This window comes from Cetorhinus maximus, unplaced genomic scaffold (assembly GCF_964194155.1).
Source record: "Cetorhinus maximus unplaced genomic scaffold, sCetMax3.hap1.1 HAP1_SCAFFOLD_204, whole genome shotgun sequence".
Lineage (NCBI taxonomy): Eukaryota > Metazoa > Chordata > Chondrichthyes > Lamniformes > Cetorhinidae > Cetorhinus > Cetorhinus maximus.
The window spans coordinates 396,295-416,263 of NW_027596181.1; the positions used below are offsets into that span (position 1 = coordinate 396,295).

A 19,969-nucleotide genomic window follows, 5' to 3' on the forward strand; every position below is an offset into this window, starting at 1 on the left:
GCTGAAATCGCAATTTTTTTGGCTCTTGTGTTTCTTCGTCCAAAAAAAGCACGACTTTATTCTAATCAGCACTGAAAAAATTCGGCATTGACACGCCTATCCTGCCGTCTCTGAATGTCTTCCTGCAGTTAGTGGAGTCTGTCTTGGTATTGACTGCAAATCCTAGTGCATTTTGAACATTTACTTCATTTCCAAATACCAAGTGTAGTATGTTAATCTTAAACAGATGTGACCCCCAGCATTAATCCATATGCACAGCACGCTCCATCTTCTGCTATTGTATGTGAAATCCTGCGTTGTTGCTTGTTGGCTCTTCTTTTAATACTGTGCCGATAATTTCATTTTCCCTGATCTCAGCCTTAATTCTGCTGTTTGAAAACTTTTCGAAAGTTATTGTTTTCAAAATCCATGTGGATTACATAGACATTATTATCTCCACGTAATCTTTCTGAAACTTCTTCAAGTAATTCAATTAATTGGAAGATATAGAGTTCGCTCTTTTGAAATCTGCGTTCATTATCCTTGATTGTATAATTGGATTGTACATGCATCACTATTACATTTTTGGAATAATTATCTCTATTCAGTGAGCACATCTGGCGCAACTTGGGTTGAGGGGCACTGTTGACTTGATTCAATTTATCACTGGAAACATCTGGAGATTTCTTATTTCGTTGATAGAACACAAGGAACTGCGGCTGGTGAATGGAAAGCATCGCTGTCAGGGGAGGGCGGAAGTGTTCTACAATGGGACCTGGGGAACAGTGTGCTCGGAATCACTGAATCGCCATGATGCTGAGGTGATTTGTAAACAGCTACAGTGCGGCCCTCTCGCTTCTATTGAGTATAGCACTCGGTCATTCGGAGAAGGATCAGGACGTATTTGGCTCGATGAGATAGAATGTATTTCACACGAGTCGACCATTTGGCAGTGTCGGACAGACCCGTGGGGACAACACAACTGTAATCACAGAGAAGATGCAGGCGTTTTATGTTCAGGTAACAAAACAAACCTTCTAATGTGAGAGTGTTATTTCATTCATTGATGTCCAAATGAGTCAGCACGTTTCCTTCCCCAACAGGAGGAAAGATAACGAAGGACCAACCCGAAAGTGAAAAGGATTCTGCTCGACAATCAGGTGATCTATCGGCTTTATTATATCAATTATCTGAGTTGTATACCTGTATTTTTGTGCAGAAATAATAGTGATTGATTATCATTGACAGATTCGGGTGTAGGTTTGCACCTGATTGGAGGTAACAGCAGATGCTCCGGACGAGTGGAGATACAGTGCAAAAACACCACGGGCACGGTGTGTGATGACTCCTGGGGTATGGCCGATGCCAATGTTGTCTGCAGACAGCTGGGTTGTGGCTCTGCTCTACTTGCTGCAGGAGGGGCCGCTTTTGGCCAGGGTGGAGGTGACATGTGGTTTGATGAGGTGAGGTGTACCGGAAGCGAATCCTTTTTCTCCGATTGTCCTTCTTCAGCGTCTGCTCAGCCTGACTGTGATCACAAGGAAGAAGCCAGTGTGATTTGTTCCGGTAAGGGTAGTGCAGAACGGGGCGGGTTGGGGCCGGGAGATTGGCGGTTGGTGAATGTTCGCTCAATATGTCTCATGAATTCGTAAACGATGAACAACAGATCACTTTCTAAATTAAAGTTCTATCTTTTTTTGCATAATAACCCATAGGTCCCGAATTGTCGTCGGCTGCTTCTCCATTCACACCCGCAGGTTGGTCTTATGAATAATTAGTATTCATGTCAAGGCTAATGTCCAGAATGATCTGATATGATTGACATTTGCTTGTTTTTATTAAAAAATTCCGAAGTTAATCTTAGTGTTTCAGAATGTTGGACTATTTAACAATACATAGCATCCTCTGTCCCAGTTGAATCTTTCTTTAACATTTCATTAAGAACATGAAGACAATATCACTTCCATCCCTCTTGTGATCGGTATAACAATCGGGATCCTGTTGATCTGTGAGTTCATCGCACTAATTGTGGTAATGCGGAGACAATCATCAAGGAAAGGTGAGGTCAAATATTACCACTGACTTCACATTAAATCTCGGATATTTTTAGTTTTTATTTCAATTCATGAATGATAAATGAGCCTCGCTGGCAGCCCTGCATTCATGGCCCATCAATGATTGCCCTTGAGAAAGTGGTGATGAGATGTCTTCTTGATCCGTTGCAATCCATGTTGCGTAGGTACACCCACAGTGCTTTTACAGAGGGAGTGAAAGGATTTGACCCAGCGACCATGCCGGAATGGCGACAAATATGCAAATAAGAATGGTGAGAGGCTTGGAGGGTGATTTCCAGGAAGTTGCTTTCCCATGTCTCTGCTTCCCTTGTCATTATCCTTGGTTGTTTATGTGGTTTTGGAAGGTTTTGTCTAAGTAGACTTGCTGGATTCTTCAAGTGCATCTTGTACACAGTACACACTGCTGCCACTATAAGTCGATGGTGAAGGGAGTGATTGGTTGTGGATATCGTGCCAATAAAGCGGAAAACATTATTCTGGATTGGGGCAAACTTCTAGAGTTTTGTTGTAGATGCACTCAAACAGGCAAGTGGAGAATATTCAGGAACACTCCTGAATGTCCCTTTTAGATGATGGAAACGATTTGCCTAGTCTGGGCTTGAGTTCCTCAGAAGCATTCCTTGCCTCTGACCTGCTTTTGTCACCACATCATTCATATCACAAGTCCAGTTCAGTTTCTGGTCAATGGAAACCCCCGGGATGTTGTCAGCGGGGGAATCAGTGATGGTGATGCCACAGATTGTCAAAGGCTGACAGTTAGATCACACCTTGTTGTAGATGGCCATTTCCTGGCACTAGTGAGGCGCAAATTTTACTCACCACTATGAACGTCAGGCCTGGATATGGTCCATGTCTGACTACATGTGGACATGGCCTGCTGCAGTAGCTGAGGATTCGAGACTGGTAATAAACATTGTGCCATAATCAGCGGACATCCCCACGAATGACCTTCAGATGAAGAGATGGTCATTGATGAAACAGGTGAAGATCGTTGGTCCTAGCACGCTATGCTGAGGAGCACCTGTATTAATGTGCATTTACTGAAAGATTATTAACCTCCAACAACCACAACTCCCTTGTTTTGTGCTCACTCTGACTTCAAGCAGCGAAGATTTCCCCCTGAATCCTATTGGCTCCAGTTTTTTTTTTCAGGCGCCTTCATGCCTGATACGCTGACGAGAACTCACTTTATTGCCCTTTTCCATTGAATGTCACTTGTCATGTTGGAAACTAATGTTAACCGATTTAGCGAGTATTCTCGTTCAAAGTACTCGGTCAAATAGTGAAATGTGTCATTTAAATGGAAGAGTCACTTGACTGTCCACATTCACAGTCCTAATCGTTCCACCGCTACTGTGTCTGAAGGTCAATCAATTGATGTAGCCATCGATCTGAAGGTTATTTGAACATTTTAGACTTAGTGCCCAGTCATGATGTTTCCGTCAATCGAAGTCTATCCAATCAGTGTCCGTCCAGTCCTTCCGTTTCGGTGCCCAGATGCCCAATCTCGAGCTCCATAGCCAGAATTGATCCACACTTTTGAGGCAGGAGACTTTGATGGGATTTAAAGCACCAGTTTATTAATATTGTGTACCCTGACTTAACTAACTACTCTGATCTGAACAACCATAACACTCCTGTTCGATGCGCACAGCAAATTAATTTTAATACTGTTGCGATACATAAAAGAAACGTCAGCTCCTCACTCGTCTTTCCAACCTGATGCTGTCAGCAGAATTCTGTCATTTTCCCCAGCTTCTCTTCAGCTAAAATCCCCTTGGGTCTCACAACATAGTTTTCAGCTGGAATTCATTCCTCCCGAAAACGCCTAGTTTCGTCTTTTCCGACCTTAATTACATTTTCCATAGTCTGGTGGAGTTGAACACGTGTCCATGCGGTTACCCACACACGCACACACCCACTCAGACACAGCCACACACACATAACGTCTATCTCTCTCTAGCTCTCTCACACACACGTATGGATACGCGCTCCCTCATAAAAAAAACTACTTAACAAAAGATCCTTCATAGCCAGCTCACTGACTTTCTGCATTCACTTTCGCCATCAGTTTTGTGCTAATATTTGCAAACACTTTTATTATTAAACAAAGCTAAAACGAAACAAATTGTTAATCCCTCCGCATTGCCTCCAGCAGGTTATGTCACTGGCAGTTGGGGTACACCAACTGATTTGTACCAAGCAATTTATGAAGAAATTGAAGATATTCCGCCTGTCAAGGATCCCGCTCTGACCCGTGGCTCAGGTTTGTAACTTCCATTGCAAAGCCAATCCGCACTGGGGGATTCCATTTCCGTTTACCCATTTTAAAAGTCAGGGCAATGAATGGGCCCGACAGGCATTCCGCTCACTTTACTCATGTGAAAGTTTCCGATCTCTGTGTGCTTCTGTTATGTGAGAAGAGTGATGAGCTCCTCAAATTTCCCAAAATTCTGTGTTGCTCAAAGGGTGTTTTGCCGTTTGGCGGAAAATAGGGAGCAGATCGGTGTTTCCAACTTCCCAAGGGACTGCTCACTGCCTCCATTAGGTATCTGACTGACTAAATTATACAAAGAGAGGATTATTGAACAGAAAATGCAATCCACTCTCCCCAACTATGATAGTCTACAGGGCCGCTGATCTCAGGGGCCGGGAATCACATTCGGGAATAATTGATCCAACATTATGACTATCCATAATGAAAAAGAAAATACATTCAAACTACTTTCAACCGAATCCAGGGGACCATATTTCAATAACTAATAAGAATATGATTAATACTGGTGCAAACCATCGGGAACAAGAGCACACAGAAAAAAAGAAATAACGATAAAATCGCGAAGAATAACAATGATGGGAAGCGGTGTGGTGGCAAAGCAGCATAAGGGAGAAAACGAAGAAAGACGACAAATGTAATTACGGTGATAATAATGACTAATCAATGAAATGATCGTGGACCGTCTAGCAAGTTAGTACAATATTTAACGGCACAAAGAAATGGTCGGTCAGTAGGTCATGACCGTGTTCCAAAAAGGAACTGAAAGAATAAAGCAGCATTCATGAAATATCAGAAATATTAATCAATAACATTATTTCAGTATTCACCAGGGGTAAGAGGGCATGACTTTGGAAAATTAGGTTAGGAGTGACAAAATTTCATTTAAAATCAACTTAAAAAGAAAGTTAAAAAAAATCTTACCAAAAAAGCACGGGTCAGAACAATTTGCATCCAATCATTATGGAAAAATATTATAAGATAGCAGAGGCACAATTACAGTGATTAACCAATTAATTTCAAGCGGTGGTAGTGCCACGATCCTGGCAGATAATTAATATTAAATGTACAATTAAATATGGAGAAGGAAAATTTCCAGGGACGAATGATCCGTTATCTGAACGTTGGTGGGAGGAAAACTAATTAAATTGATACAAAGGAGGAAAAGGGTACAAATTCGCACCAAACAACCAAAAGCGCAGTCAGCAAATACTCCATAATGGGAACTGTCACATTAGCAACTTCAGCAAAATGCTGAAAAAGTTAACAGCATAGATAAGGTTAGCAGTGAGGACATAAAATCTGTGGATTTGATAAATAATTTTGGAACTGTGCACTTAATATTCCGATGGATAAGACAAGTGCTAACCTCTCAGCTATTGCCCAGTGTGTGTCAATCTTGCCTCTGAATCAATATCCTGCGGCATCCAGTTCCACTCTAGTACTTGCTCAGAAATTTCAACGCTGACACTGTGGTGCAGAAATGAGCGGCTGATGCCTTCTTGGCCGTGTTCTCTTTCAGAGTCGTTGTTTAAGTGGTGACCAAAATGTCTTCTCCTGGAGAATTTAGACCTGCCCTTGGTATACTGACAAATATGTATCTCTTGAGCAAAATCACAAAGTCAGATTATCTGCTAATTAGCACATCGCTGTGATTGCCTGTGGAAAGTTTTTTGTGTACAAATTGTCTGCTGCATTTCCCATATTTAAATAGTGATGATACATCACAAGTATCCATTAGCTGTAAAAAGCTTTGGACATCTGGCGATCTTGAAAATCACTGTTTGCTCGTATTCATCGCATTTATATGCAGTAAAGTGACACCTATGAGAATGGGTAGCCTGCTGCCTGCAAGACAGGAAACAGAGAGTGGTACACAAGGTAGTTATGTTGGGGGAGGAAAGTGGGAATGGGTATTTAAAACGCGTCTCTGCTGGGATTACTGTTGTTCTAAATTAATCTGAACGATTCAGACTTTGGATAAAAATGATATTTTTTCTAAATTTAACTATTGAACAAATTGTGTTGGGCTGGGGGTAGTGAAAGGATTTTAAAAACATACATTATTAAAGTTGCGGCAAAGAACATACGATTGGCAAATGAATATCTACATAAGTAATTATTGGGAATTACAATCTAGTATATAAACTAAGAATTAATTTTCGGTCTGTAACAATGAATCCGAATTAAATGTTAAAATCGTGGAATGCAGGGGTTCAGGGAAATAAATAAAGAAAGTAAATCGATGGAGAATGATCAGGCTGTAAAAAGCCAAAACAAACACTATATTTTATTTCTGGATAGATGTGCTTAAATAACAATATTATTCTGTTGAACCTCGATCGAACATTAGTTAGAGGGAATTTGGAGTATAATTTAGGGTTCTGGTCAGCATATTTTTAAAGATATAGAGGAGTAGTTGATGAGGCTCAAATCACTTTACAAGAATGGAAACCGTGTTAGGAGCAAAAGGAATCCAAAAATGCTGAAAATAAGGATCAAAAAATGCTTGTTGGTCTCTTTTTGGTTCCATTGCCCATGAGTTCCTTTCTCCTCCCTCAAATAGGACGGATTTAACGTCTCTGATAATGAAATGGAAAGCGGAGTTTTGGGGAGGGGGTTACTTATTTTAACCTCTACTCCAAAGGGCTGTTTACTTCTGTAACGCGATGACACTATAATGACATAAATAATTCCTCCAAGAACCAAAGTATTTTTTTCCCCTTTCTTTAACAGTTTCTGCTTCCATTGATTCGCTCAATCATATCGAATATTACACCAGCCATGTTTTGGATTTCAAAAGTCTTGGATCGCAAAGTCCTGACGAGAACTCCTCCAGTATTCAGGGTGGGTACACTTTTACTTCCGACCATCTGGTTTTCATCCTTCACACTCAGTAAGATCTACAATCGAATATGAATTATTAAAAAGAACGAATACAAGTTAAGTTGCACGGACGATGATATCAGCTATTACAGTGACTTTAGATAAAAACGCTTCTAAAATACTTTCAGGCTGATACAATATCATATCAAGATCATGTGATTGTACTCAATAATATAAAGGCGTGAAATAGTTTCATTTAGAGTACATATCATTTTATTAGTTTCATCACAAGGCCCAGTAATCTGTGAAATGTGAAATACGCATGCAGGCTGTCGAGAACATTGGGTCAGTGAGACACGTGACATCAAAACATAAAATAAAAATACTGTGACGCGAATGGTTCCAAAAATTCTCCACGCTTTAAGCTCCCTCCCCTGTTAGCGCAATAGAACCACTGTCCTCTCTTCTGATTGTTTTGTTGACAAGTCTCAATGTTATTCTAACTGTTCATTGTTAGCAATTAATCTCAATGAAAGTCGTTTGTTCCTCCCAGCTCTCCGCGATTACGACGATGCTAAGACTACAGACAATGATTCTAAGGGCGATCACTTGCTGCTGGACCGTGTTCATGTTGATTTGTTCACACGGGAAAGTGCCGGCGGTGATATGTGAATTCTGGGTGAGATAGAGATTTATTTATCTTCTCAGCCTGTCCTCTGTATTGTTGGTGACTTTCTTACTCTCTGCTTATATCGGTTCTGAAATGCCTGATAGTCCATTGGATGATCTGCGGAGTCTCTCACTAACGGGATACGCGCTGCTTGAAAGGTTGGGTAGACAGGTTGTTCGAAGGGTTGTGCGCTCCATCCATCATCTCGACTTAGTATATGCACGTTTGTGTTTGTTGGATTGCGGCCAACAGCGTTCTCAGATAAGTCACGGGGTTAGTTGTGTATCTTCAGGGATGCGTTGGAAACATCCCTGAATTGATTTTCCTCCTCCTTCTGGGAGAAATCGACCTCCTCCACCTCCCGCCACTGACTTCGGAGCAGATGATTACTTCTGAGTATTCCTTCCCTCACCTGCTCACATTTGCGGAATGAACTGGATCTGTTTTAAAGTTCATTCATATTGGCGATGGAACAAACATTTGTTTGGTGTATGCTCCTCTTGAGGTGATACCATTTATTTCATTAATTTATTGGATATGGGCGTCGTTGGCTTGGCCAGCATTTATTGCCCAAACACAATTGTCTTTGCGAAGGTTGTGGTGAGCTTCCTTCTTGTAGCTTTGTAGCCCCGCTATTGTAGGTACCTGCTCAGTGCTGTTGGACACAGGATTCCAGGATTCTGAGCCAGCGACACAGAAGGAAAGGCGATAAATTTCCAAGTCAGAAAGGCTTGTGACTTGGAGGGACATTACAAATGTTGGTGATCTCATGTATGCTATACCCGTGTCGTGCTAAATGGCCCTGGTCCGGCGCTCAGAAGGTGCTGCCACAGGGGCGTTAGTGAGATTCTGCAGTGCCTCCTACAGATGGTGCGCATTGATGCTACTATTCGTCGATGTGATGGGAGGGAATGTTTGTGGAAGGGGTATCAATCAAGCAGAGTTCCTAGTTCTGTAGGTTGACGAGCTTCTTGGGTGTTGTTGGTGGTGCAATCGTCCAGTCAAGTGGAGACTATTCCATTTGGCTCCTGACTTGTGCCTTGTCGATTATGTACAGGTTCTCTGGAGTCAGGAGTTGAGTTGCTCGCCTCAGGGTTCCAGCATCTGACATGCTCTTGTAGTCTAAGTGTTTACCTGGCTATTCCAGTTCAATTGATGGTCAATTGTAAGCCCCAAGATTTTGATAGCAGGATTCAGAGATGAGCATGCCATTAAATGTCAAGGGGTGTTGGTTAGATTCTCTCTTGTGGGATATCGTAATTGTCTGGCACCTTGGTGGAGTGAATGCTACTTGTCGCATGTCAGCCCAAGAGTGGATATTGTGTAAATTGTGCTGCATTTAGTCATGGACAATTTCAGAACCTGAGCTGTTGTGAATGGTGATGATCATTGTGCAATCTACAGCGAACAACCCTTCCTCTCACCTTCTGATGAAAGGAAGGTCATTCATGAAGCAGTTGAAGATGACTGGGCCGAGGGCACTACTCTGAGGGACTCCTGCAGTGGTGCCCTATAACTGAGAGGCATGGCCTCCAAAAACCACAGCCATCTTCCTGTGTGGTATATATTACTCCAAGCAACGGCGAGTTTTTTTTTTCATTCCCTTGGATCCCAAAGACTCCAGTTTTGCTCGGGCTACGCTCGGTCACATAACGCCTTGATTTCAAAGGCAGTCACTGTCCCCTCACCTTGGCAGTTCAGATTTGTTGTCCATGTTTGATCCAAGGCCGAAAATAATAATGAAGCTCAGTGACTCCGTCAAACCCATACTGATCGTCACTGAGCAGGAGATTGCTAAGCATGAGACCCTTCTGATTTTACTGATGATGGAGAGTAGACTGATTGGGCTCGAGTTGGCTTTAGTCGTTAATAAAATTAATGCTGTTGGGTGTGATTTTATCACTTGTTCAGACCCCAAGCGGCAATACGTCGAGTGCTAAACATGAAACATCGGACTTTGCAGGACGTCGTCTGTTGCCTCACAGCGGCACAACACAGCCCGGGAAAAAATAAACACCATTTCTCTTTCACTCATAAATAAATAAATTCTAACCTCTTCATGCTGCTGTCACACACCCACGCACATGCTCACTCGCGCGCACACACACACACCAGACACCGGAAAAACACTCGCTCTCAGCCCATTATTAACCAATAATATGTTCATCCTAAGTGCATAACACTCAGGTTATTTTTGATCACGCCTTATCGGCCCCTCCCATTCCTGATATGAATGGCAATGTCCTCTGTGAAACCTTCACAAGCCCACCCAATCTGTCCCCAGAAAGCAGTGAGGGTGTTGCTCAAACTTTACAACATATACATTAAACTGGTAAAGCCAATGCTTCATTACCGGCTACAAGCTTGTTCCGCATAGTTGGGGAGTATGCAGCCCTCTCTGGTTTTTACCATGTCATTACACGGAGTTGTTCCGATGCTTTTAATGATGCTGAAATTATCAATGAGAACTTGCTGTTTTTTGTTTCTCTAGAAACAACAACAACAACAACAAAAATCTAGTTGATTTGGAAATATTCTGAAGAAGAAAATGAATGCATGGCCTTCATTTCGATGATGGTGGACATAGTTGCATCACTCACTCTAAAGCAATACTATTTTAACCCATCTTTCAGGTAAAATACATCGACAAATCGAGGATGCGAAGCCCCAGGCGTGTGACTCGCTGTGTACAATCTGAGGGAACGCCCTTAAGTTTTCAAAAAATACATCCATCTCGAAGATGCTTACCTTTCCGACATAAACATGTTTTGAGAAAAAAAGCAAACGTTACCTTGTGTGGAGACATCTTGATTCGTTTCTTAAATCTATAAATTATCTTAAAAAGTATGAATAAATACTGTCTAATCAGAATTGTAGGACAAAGGGATTTTTTTCGCGCATTTTCATGTATATAATAAAACTGTACCACACTCCGCTGTATCGACAATACAACCCATCAAGAGAATTGAAGAACCGATGACTATCATTACAAGTTATTTTCAGCTCCATTTTCTAAGATTTGTTTTTTTTCCCAAATGCCTTAAAAAGAAGTATTAGAACAGAGAAATAAATGGAATATCTGTTTTCCATCCATTTAATGTACTTTCTCTCTAGACTGCCACATACCGGGTACACAGAGAGCTGCATTCTCAAAGCAGCTCAAAACAACACGATGTTGCTTGACAGCACAACATATAACTCTCGGGTTATCGAGTCTGGAGGGAGGCAGGAAAACAATCAGAATTCAGTATGTCTCCAATACTTTATTTCTATAAAATAACTATTCAGTTACCCATCATTGGAGCTCAGTACTGACTGACTCAGGAGAAACAAATCACCGTGCACTATCCCCAGCAGCAGTTATTATAGTTCCATGAGGTTGGCGATTTTATCAGTCATGACCACATGCTGTGGGCCACCATTATAATAAATACAGCACAAAATAGAGAAAAAATGTTCAAATAATGAGATAACATAGACTGAGAGAGAAACAATGCTCATCTTTCCTGTATGTGAAAGGGTCATGGGCCGGAGTGATTAAGTAAACCCTCAGCTCTAGCACTCTGTGTTCTGTCCCTGTGAACTTGCTGTGCTCTGTACGCTCAGGGCCAAAATTCTTCCTTCTCTGAAAGGCTGGTGGAAAAATAATCGCACTTGGTGTTTTAGACCAATCTTCCAGCTGCCGGATCGGAATCACCAGCAGTTTGGAATTTCGTCCAAGTCTTCACCTGTAGCGAGACACCAACAGTTGACATCAAGCCATCCTTCCCCAGACACTCTCGACACGCCATGTACGCTGGAGTTATGCACACTGAAAACTAATTCACCCTCACACCACACTGTACTCGAGCATATTCCGCATCCTTCCAAATTTCCGTAACACTCAAGACGCTCTTCGTTCTTTTACTTCCAATGGGCAAAAATACTGGAAATCCCTCCGAGCCGCACAGAGAATGTATCTACACCACAGGAATTTGGCTCCCACCATAAATATCAGGGCAATTGGCAATGGGCAGGATATAGTGGCCTAGCTAGTGATGCAAGATCACGCAAATGCCTTTATAAAAATGGTGTCGCTGTCCGACACATCATTCCCACTTCTTCCTATCACTAATCTTTGGAAAGACATTTAAAATTCTCTTCCGACATTAAGCAACATGTTTAACCATTTCCAGTATCCTGGCTTTTCCGCTGCTGCCAGACCTGCTGAGTTTTTCCAGATAATTCTGTTTTTGTTTTGGATTTCCAGCATCTGCAGTTTTTTTGTTTTTATTCAGTATCCTGGCCTTCACTAATTATGTTTCACAATGGACATAGAGTTCCCTTACAAAAACCAGGACATTGAACTACATCTGTATCGCCGTTCCTTCATTGTCGATGGTTTAGGGTCCTGGAATTCCCTTCCTTACGACATTATAATTAAAGGGCAATTAGGAATCAGCAACAAATGCTGAATTTACCACTGACTCCCGCATACCACGAAAGAATAAAAAAGTGATACATTCTTCCCTCAGCAGAACAGCCAATCCCCCTACAACTCTATCTTCACCAGGTCTCCCAATCCCTCTAAGCCTCATCCATCACGACGACATTCAGTCCCCCTGCAAATCCATCCATCAGCAGGACATCCAGTTCGTCTACACACACATACCTCAGCGATACAACTGGTCCCTCTGAACATGCATTGTTCAACAACACATCCAGTTTCACTATGCCAACATCCCTCACAACGACATTCAGTCCTTCTTTACCTCCATCACTCGCCAGGCCTTGCAGTGCCTCTGTGTACCATACCCTCACCAGGATATCATGTCCCTCTACACCTCAATTCCCCAGCTGGAAATCAAATCCCTCCACATCTCCATCCCTCTCCAGGGCACACAGTCCTTCCACCTCTCCATGCCTCACGAGGAAATTCACTCCCTCTGCACCTCCGTCTACCAGCAGGGTATTCAGAACCTCTACCCCTTCATCTTCACCAGGAAGACCAATCTCACTTCACCTCCATCCCGCAATACGACCGGCAGTCACTTTTCACCTCCATCCATCACCAGGGCATGCAGTTATTCTGCACATCCGACGCTCAACAGCATGCACTTTCCCTCTACACTTTCATCCCTCAGCCAGGCACACAGTAAGTCTGCATTCCCATTACTCAGTCGGACATCTTGCCTGTCCAGGCCACCTCATTCACCCCTGGCATCCGGTCCCTCTACATTTCTCCTTCCGCGGACATCCAGTCCTTCTACACTTTCACTCTTCAACAGTGAGGATGAGCGACTATGAGATGGTGGAGTTCTTCATGATGATAGAGAGTGACGTATTTGATTCTGAAACAAGGGCCCTGAAACTTATTTGAGGAGGCGACGATGGTATGGGGTGCGGCCTGCCTATGCTGGATTTGGAAACGTTGTTTGGAGGGATGACGGTGGATGGGCAGTGATGGATATTCGGGGAGCGCTTCTGTGGGCTGCAACAGTAGTTTGTTCATGTCTGGCACAAGGGAGAGATAGAAATGCTGTCCGAACCATGGCTTACAGGGGAAATTGGGGATAGTGTTGGTTCCAAGGAAGAGGCAGACAAGTTGGGGGGGAAAAAAGAAAAAGTCATGATGATTTGGAGCACTTTAGAGTTCATCAGGGGAAGACCAGGGTATTGATTAATTAGGCGAGGGTGGAGTGTGAGAGTAGGCTTGCGGGAACATATCAGCTGTCTGTTAACGCTTCTACAGAGGAGGGAACGGTTGGTGGATACATGTACGGGTCTCTTACAGTCAGAAGCAGGGGATTTATGATTGGGAACGGAGGGGTGGCTGACCAACTAGATGGATATTTTGGTTCTGACTTCACAAATGAGGACGCAGGTGGCGTGCCAGAAATGTTGGGGAGCAGTGTATAGAGTGAGAGGGAGGAGCTGTATGGGACCAGTATGGGCACGGAATTGGTGTTGGGGGGATTGATGGGATTGAGGAGCCGTGGAATCCCGGGGCCTGATGGTCTACGTCCCAGTGTCATTGGGGAGGTCGCCCTTTAAGTGGTGGATGCCCTGGTGGTCATCTTCCGAGATTCTATAGTGTTGGGTAAAGTTACTGCGGGTTGGAGTTTACCTAACGGAACGGCAAAATTTGCAAGGGGACTTAGAGAGAAGGCGGGGAGTTGTAGACCAGTCGGCCTGACATCGGTGCTGTGGAGAATTCAGGATTCCGTTTTGGAATATTTGTTAGCTGAGCCCTTGGGAAGCAGTGGCATAATCGGACAGAGTCAGAGATGGACAGAAGACTGATTGGCAGACAAGAATCAGGGAGCGGTCATGAGCAGGTCTTTCACCGAATGGCAGGCAATGAATACAGCGGTGCTGTGGGGGTCGTTGCTGCGATCCCATTTATTCACGGTGCGTGTCGATCATTTGGATGAGGGAGCTGGGCGTGGTGTCTCTGAATTTGCAAATGGTGCTGGTTGCGAGGCTGAGCTGTGTGGAGGATGCAGAGATGCTTCGGTGTGATTTGGACAGGGTGAGTGGGTGGGCAGCTGCATACCAGAAGCAGTCTGCTGGCGATGGTTGTGAGTTTGTCCACTCTGGTCGCAGGGATGTGAGGGCAGATCGTTATCTGAATGGCTTTGAATTGATTGAGGAGAGTGTGCAATGAGGTATGGGTGGCCTTGTGCACCGTTCGCTGAAGGTAAGCATGCAAGTGCAGTGGTCGGTGGGGGAGCTGGATGGTTTGTTGGCCTTCGTAGCTGGAGGATTCGAGTAAAGGAGGGGGGATTTCTTGCTGCAATTATACAGACAATCCAATTTCACATCAGAGTGACACAAACATTGCTCATCATAACAAGGAGACACAGGGAAGGCACATTCTGGGGAGGTAATTTACACTAGTGAAATAGAAGGGAATAATACACTTGCCCAGGCTGTGCAAGTCCATTTCCCTAACCTCCCAAACTCTGCCCATACGTATTGGTAGACCCCAAAATCCAGATCAGAGGTGGACACAGTCTGTTGATTGTCTTTACCTTGACGGGCGGCCTCTGGAGGGCCGAGACCTGGAGGTGCCCGGCCTGCTTTAGTGGTCCTGCTATGTGGCAGTGATACCCTCCTCGTAATGTGGAGCTGGGGCTGCTGAGGTCACAGGAAGTGGGGATTCGCAGAGGATAGGTGCTCGCGGAGCCATCTGATTGTATAGACACGGTGATGTGCATTGGCGGATCATCCTGCATATTGGTGCCTGAAAGTCCTTGGCTGATTTATTGGCTGTGTGCGTGAGTTAATGTGTGTGTATGTGCCTGCGTGTGCATGTGTGTGTATGTTCATTTGTGTGTTCATGAATGTGTGTGTGGAAGAGAGAGGGAGAGGCGTGTGTGTTTATTCCTGTCTATATTACTGTGTGTGAGAACGTGCGTTTGTCTTAAAATTTCTGCGAATGTGAAAATTCACATGTGTTTATGTACCTGATTTATGTGTGTTGCTGTTAGATTGTGCGTGTGTGCTTTTCTGTGTGTTTGTGTGTCAGGGGCTGCTTGTGAGATCTTGTGGGTGTGCATGAGTATCTCTGCTTGTGACAGTAATTTTGTGAGCATGTGTGCATCCTTTTTTGTGTGACTATGTGTGCATTCGTATGTATGTCTGTGCATTTGTGCGTTTTTGTCACTTTTTGTGTGTGTGTGCGTGTTCTGACTGTGTGTGTATTTATGTGTGTGTTTGTGTGAGTGTGTGTTTCTTTGCGCATGTGAGAGAGAGATAGAGAGATAGGGAGAGAGTTTATGTGAAACATAGGAACATAGAAATATAGAAATTAGGAGCAGGAGTGGGCCATACGGCCCTTCGAGCCTGCTCCGCCATTCATTATGATCATTGCTGATCATCCAACTCAATATCCTGCTCCAGCTTTATCCCAATATCCTTTGATCCATTTCACCCCAAGAGCTATATCAACTCTTCCTTTAAAACATGCAATGTTTTGGCCTGTACTAATTCATGAAGCAGCGAACTCCACAGGCTCAGGTACGATAGAGGTGTTGAAAACGCAGCTTGACAAATGCATGATTAGGATGGGAATAGAGGGATACTGACACCGGAAGTGCAAAATGTTTTAGTTGACGGGCAATATGATCGGCGCAGGCTTGGAGGGCCGAAGGGCCTGTTCCTGTGCTGTACTTTTCTTTGTTCTATGACATCCATTCCCTCTACCTCTCCAGACCACATCGGAACAATCAATCCTTCTGCTAGTTCATCCTTCACCAATACACTAAGTCGCTCTATAACTCTATCACTCAGTTGGAAATCCATTCCCTCTAACACCTCAGCTTCTGTTAAGGACAGCCTGGCACGTGCCCCACGACCACGATCTCTCAGCTTTCCGTTCATATCCAGTGCAGCACAATACTTGGAGAAGCCATTTTGACAGAAAACACCTCTGTCTCTTCTCGGAACGGGTAGCATCAATCTCCCCCACATCCCTATTCATTAGTATTCACCAAGATGACAAGTGGATATTTGCCCTCCAACCTTACTGGGAATTCTGTGGATTGCTTCACCGCTGCTCCCATCCCCGCCACGCATACGACCCATCTTTTTTATTCATATACGTCCGTCCAAATAATTGCCTTGTAACAGCAGCAAACTTCATCTGTCGAAACTGTACTCTCATTGGAAAAATCACCTTTGCATCTACAGCATTTCTCCAACGAAATCATAATAATTATATTGAAATTGTTAAGAGTCCTAGCTATCCCTGTGTTTACGTGAAGGGAACATTATTTCTGATATTTTGACTGCTATGTTATTCTGCCGTTACTTTACTGGTGTTGACTGGGAATAGACCACCTATCTATTATATAAAGTAATTCAATTCCTGTACTCCCTATGCATGACTCATCTGTGAGGCCTCCCGCTTCCTCCCTCGACTTTTTATTTCCATTTCTGTGGTTAGACTGCTTGCAGTGCATGCTACAATGCTACCATCATGCACAATAATCTTTATCATAGTTCCTGCCATTCTGCTTCCTGTAATTTCTCAGTTGATTTTTCACATTCCTCCGCCTTCATCACATCTGTATTAATTGGGCCATGTTCCACAGCGCTACTATAGAAATTCCTTCCTCCCTGCTCTGCCCATAAGTCCGCTTCATTGGGGCACACAGGGATCTCGACCATGATGGTCCCATATCCTACACTTCCGCCCTCGACCTGCTCCTCTGCATCAGCATCATGCTAGACTCCCATCTATACCCACTTTCCACAACCCTAAAGATCAATTATTTTATTGTCTTTGCAATTTGCACCTACTACGTCAGGAAATGCACTTTCTTTGTCGCCTGGTCTCTTTCGCTAATCATAAGTGGACCGTTTTTCCTCCGGGACTCAGATTTATTTCTGTATGAAACTGCAGAGCCCCCCGTAGAGGAATAATATATTTCATCCACATGCGGTACATGCAGAACACTCTTTCCCTGTTCGCTTTTCATTTTTCAGGGCAACAACAATTCCATCCTGGTGAAGTAGTCATGTTGGTGGTACTGCTTCTGCTTTCCTATACTTCAATTCAGTGAACATGCGGATATTAAAATAACTCACTAATGAGCCATTTTGTATCAAAGTTAGACGTTGTACTGATCTGTCACTCAGCAACGTGTCAAATTATGTATGGAATTTAAAAGCAATTTAGTGCAGTCAGTGGAGGCCTGTAATAAGTACAAAACATGCTGCAAAAGCTCAGCAGGACTGGCAGCTTCCGTGGACTGAGGAACAGAGTTAACGTTGCCATCCAACATGTTTCTTCTTTGGAATTCAGAGTGCCAAAAAAACCGGAGTTCTTATTATCTGAACAGATGCTGCCAGAACTACGGAAATTATTCGAACATGTTCTGTTGTTTAAATGAAGGTGGCATCTTGCTACCTGTTCTGTTGTGCCCTCTACTTGGTCGCTGTATTGCAAAGCACAAGCTAATGTTTGATATGAAGTAATAACTATGAACATAATTGGTTTTCAAGGCTGCCTGAGACACGGTAATGCATTAAAGAAATTGAACTGTGCTGCTATGTATGTCAAATTGCAGGAGTCACTCAAGGGGCATATTTTGTTTATAAGGTACATATTTTTTTTTGTAAAACTGAAGTAATGAATAGTTTCCATTGTCTGTTATCCAAATTGTGACAGTAATTATATTCTTTCCTGTCCCCACTACTACCTGTTTGTGTTTGACGTTTTCCAGCTCCAATAAAAAATCTGCAGTGACGTGGCTACAAGGAAAGAAACGCTGCGACCTGATTATCGAATGGCATTGAACACTCAAGTAGAACAGGCAGATGTGGTGGATAGCACAGTTAATAAAACAGTATTAATACTATAGTGAGAGATAACCTTGGATCCGAACATAAATGCATGGAATTAACTGAGGTGGAATTAACAACCAGCAAGCTCCAAAAACGATGCATGAAACAGCAACTGTAATGTAAATCATAAAATAAATCAGGACATTTTTAGTGCGTGTAACAAGAATAATACCATAATCACGGAATCGGAATCACAGCATCTTAGCGCAGAAGAGGCCATTCGGCCCATTGAGTATGCAACGACACACGATTACAACCAGAACTAACAGCCTAATTCTATTTCCCAGAAATGGCCCATAGCCTTGGATGTTATGACGTGCCAAATGTTCATCCAGGTACTTTTTAAAATACGTGAGGCAACACGCCACCACCACCCTTCCAGACAGCACATTACAGACCGACACCACCCGCTGGTAAAAATAAAGTTTTTCCTCACACCCCCCCTAAACTTCCTATCCCTCACCTTTAACGTATGTCCCCTTGAGACATCAACTAGGGGGAACATCTATTCCCTATCCAACCTGCCCATGCCCCTTATAACCTTGTACACCTCGATCATGTCGTCCCTTAGTCTTCTCTGCCCCAACGAAAACAACCCAAGTCTATCCAACCTCTCTACAGAGCTTAAATGTTTCATCCCAGGCAACATCCTGGTGAATCTCCTTTGCACCATCTCCAGTGCAAACACATCCTTCCTATAATGTGGCGACCAGAACTGCACATAGTACTCCAGCTGTGGTCTCAACAATGTTCTATAAAACTCCAACATGTCCTCCCTCCTTTTCTAATCTATGCCTTGTTTTATAAAGGCAAGTCTCCCATATGCCTTTCTCACAGTCCCAGTAACGTGCCTCTCTGCCTACAGGGAACTATAGAAACATACGCCAAGGTTCCTTTCTTCCTCAGAACTTCCTAGTGACATTTTGTTCATTGAATACTTCCTTGACCAAGTCATCTTTCCAATGTGTATAACCTCACACTTTTCATGGTTAAATTCCATCTGTTTCTTATCTGCCCATTTGACCATCCCGTCTATATTTTACTGTACCACAAGATACTGAACCTCACTGTTAACCACCCGGCCAATCTTTGTGTCATACGCAAAATTACTAATCCTAAGCCCCGCAAAATCAATTATGTCGTTCATATTATTAACAAAAAATAGTGGACCGAGCACACATCCCTGAGGTACGCCACTGGGTGGACCTGGCTTCCAGCCACTAAAGCATCCTTATGTCATCACGCTCTGCCTCCTTCAACTTAACCAATTTTGAATCCACCTTATCAAATAACCCTGAATCCCATGTGCATTTGCATTCTTTATAAGTCTCCCATGTGGGACCTTGTCACAAGCTTTGCTGAAATCCATTTAAACTACTTCAACTACACCACCATCAGCTACACATCTGGTCACCTCCTCAAAAAACTCTATCAAACTTGTTAGGCATGACCTCACTCTGACAAAGCCATGCTGACTATCCCTGAGCAAACCTTACCTTTCCAAGTGGAAACAGGGACTCTCCTTCAGAACTTTCTCCAACAGTTTCCCTATCACTGACCTGAGACTCACTGGCCTGTTCTTTCCTGGCTTATATCAATAACCATGAGGATGTTCGAGGTCTAATAAACTGGGAAATGCTAATCAGTACTAATGTTGTGTAGGTAGATATATTGGGGTGTAAATAAGGTGGTTTCCCGAACTTGCACGTTGAAGAACCAACTCGAAAACTGGCAATTTTAGATCTAGTATCGTGCAAATAATGGGCCGAATTAATACTTTTGTTGTAAACTACCCTTTAGGAAAGAGAGAAC

At 43.3% G+C, this 19,969-nt stretch overlaps 2 protein-coding genes across 2 annotated transcripts in view; both read left to right on the forward strand.

Annotated features, from left to right (window-relative positions):
- Positions 1–1,204, forward strand: part of LOC144673030 (scavenger receptor cysteine-rich type 1 protein M130-like) — a 41,617-nt gene extending 40,413 nt beyond the window's left edge. The window contains exons 6-7 of the mRNA XM_078535026.1: positions 682–999; positions 1,083–1,204. Of these exons, the coding sequence (XP_078391152.1) occupies positions 682–999; positions 1,083–1,204 (440 nt within the window). The remainder of the gene's footprint in view (positions 1–681; positions 1,000–1,082) is intronic.
- Positions 1,205–1,233: 29 nt separating this feature from the next.
- LOC144673025 (scavenger receptor cysteine-rich type 1 protein M130-like) lies at positions 1,234–10,829 on the forward strand. The gene is made up of 7 exons (XM_078535024.1): positions 1,234–1,545; positions 1,695–1,736; positions 1,922–2,038; positions 4,213–4,320; positions 7,066–7,176; positions 7,709–7,834; positions 10,459–10,829. Exons 1-6 carry the CDS (start codon positions 1,335–1,337, stop codon positions 7,825–7,827), a joined length of 708 nt encoding a protein of 235 aa, XP_078391150.1. The 5' UTR covers positions 1,234–1,334; the 3' UTR covers positions 7,828–7,834; positions 10,459–10,829.
- The last annotated feature ends 9,140 nt before the right edge of the window (positions 10,830–19,969 follow it).

Excerpts from the sequence above, each read along its gene's own strand:
- LOC144673025 (XM_078535024.1), top strand. The coding sequence starts at position 1,335 with ATGGCCGATGCCAATGTTGTCTGCAGACAGCTGGGTTGTGGCTCTGCT. Across the intron at positions 4,321-7,065 it reads CGCTCTGACCCGTGGCTCAG|TTTCTGCTTCCATTGATTCG; the intron begins GTTTGTAACTTC and ends TTTCTTTAACAG. Across the intron at positions 7,177-7,708 it reads GAACTCCTCCAGTATTCAGG|CTCTCCGCGATTACGACGAT; the intron begins GTGGGTACACTT and ends TGTTCCTCCCAG.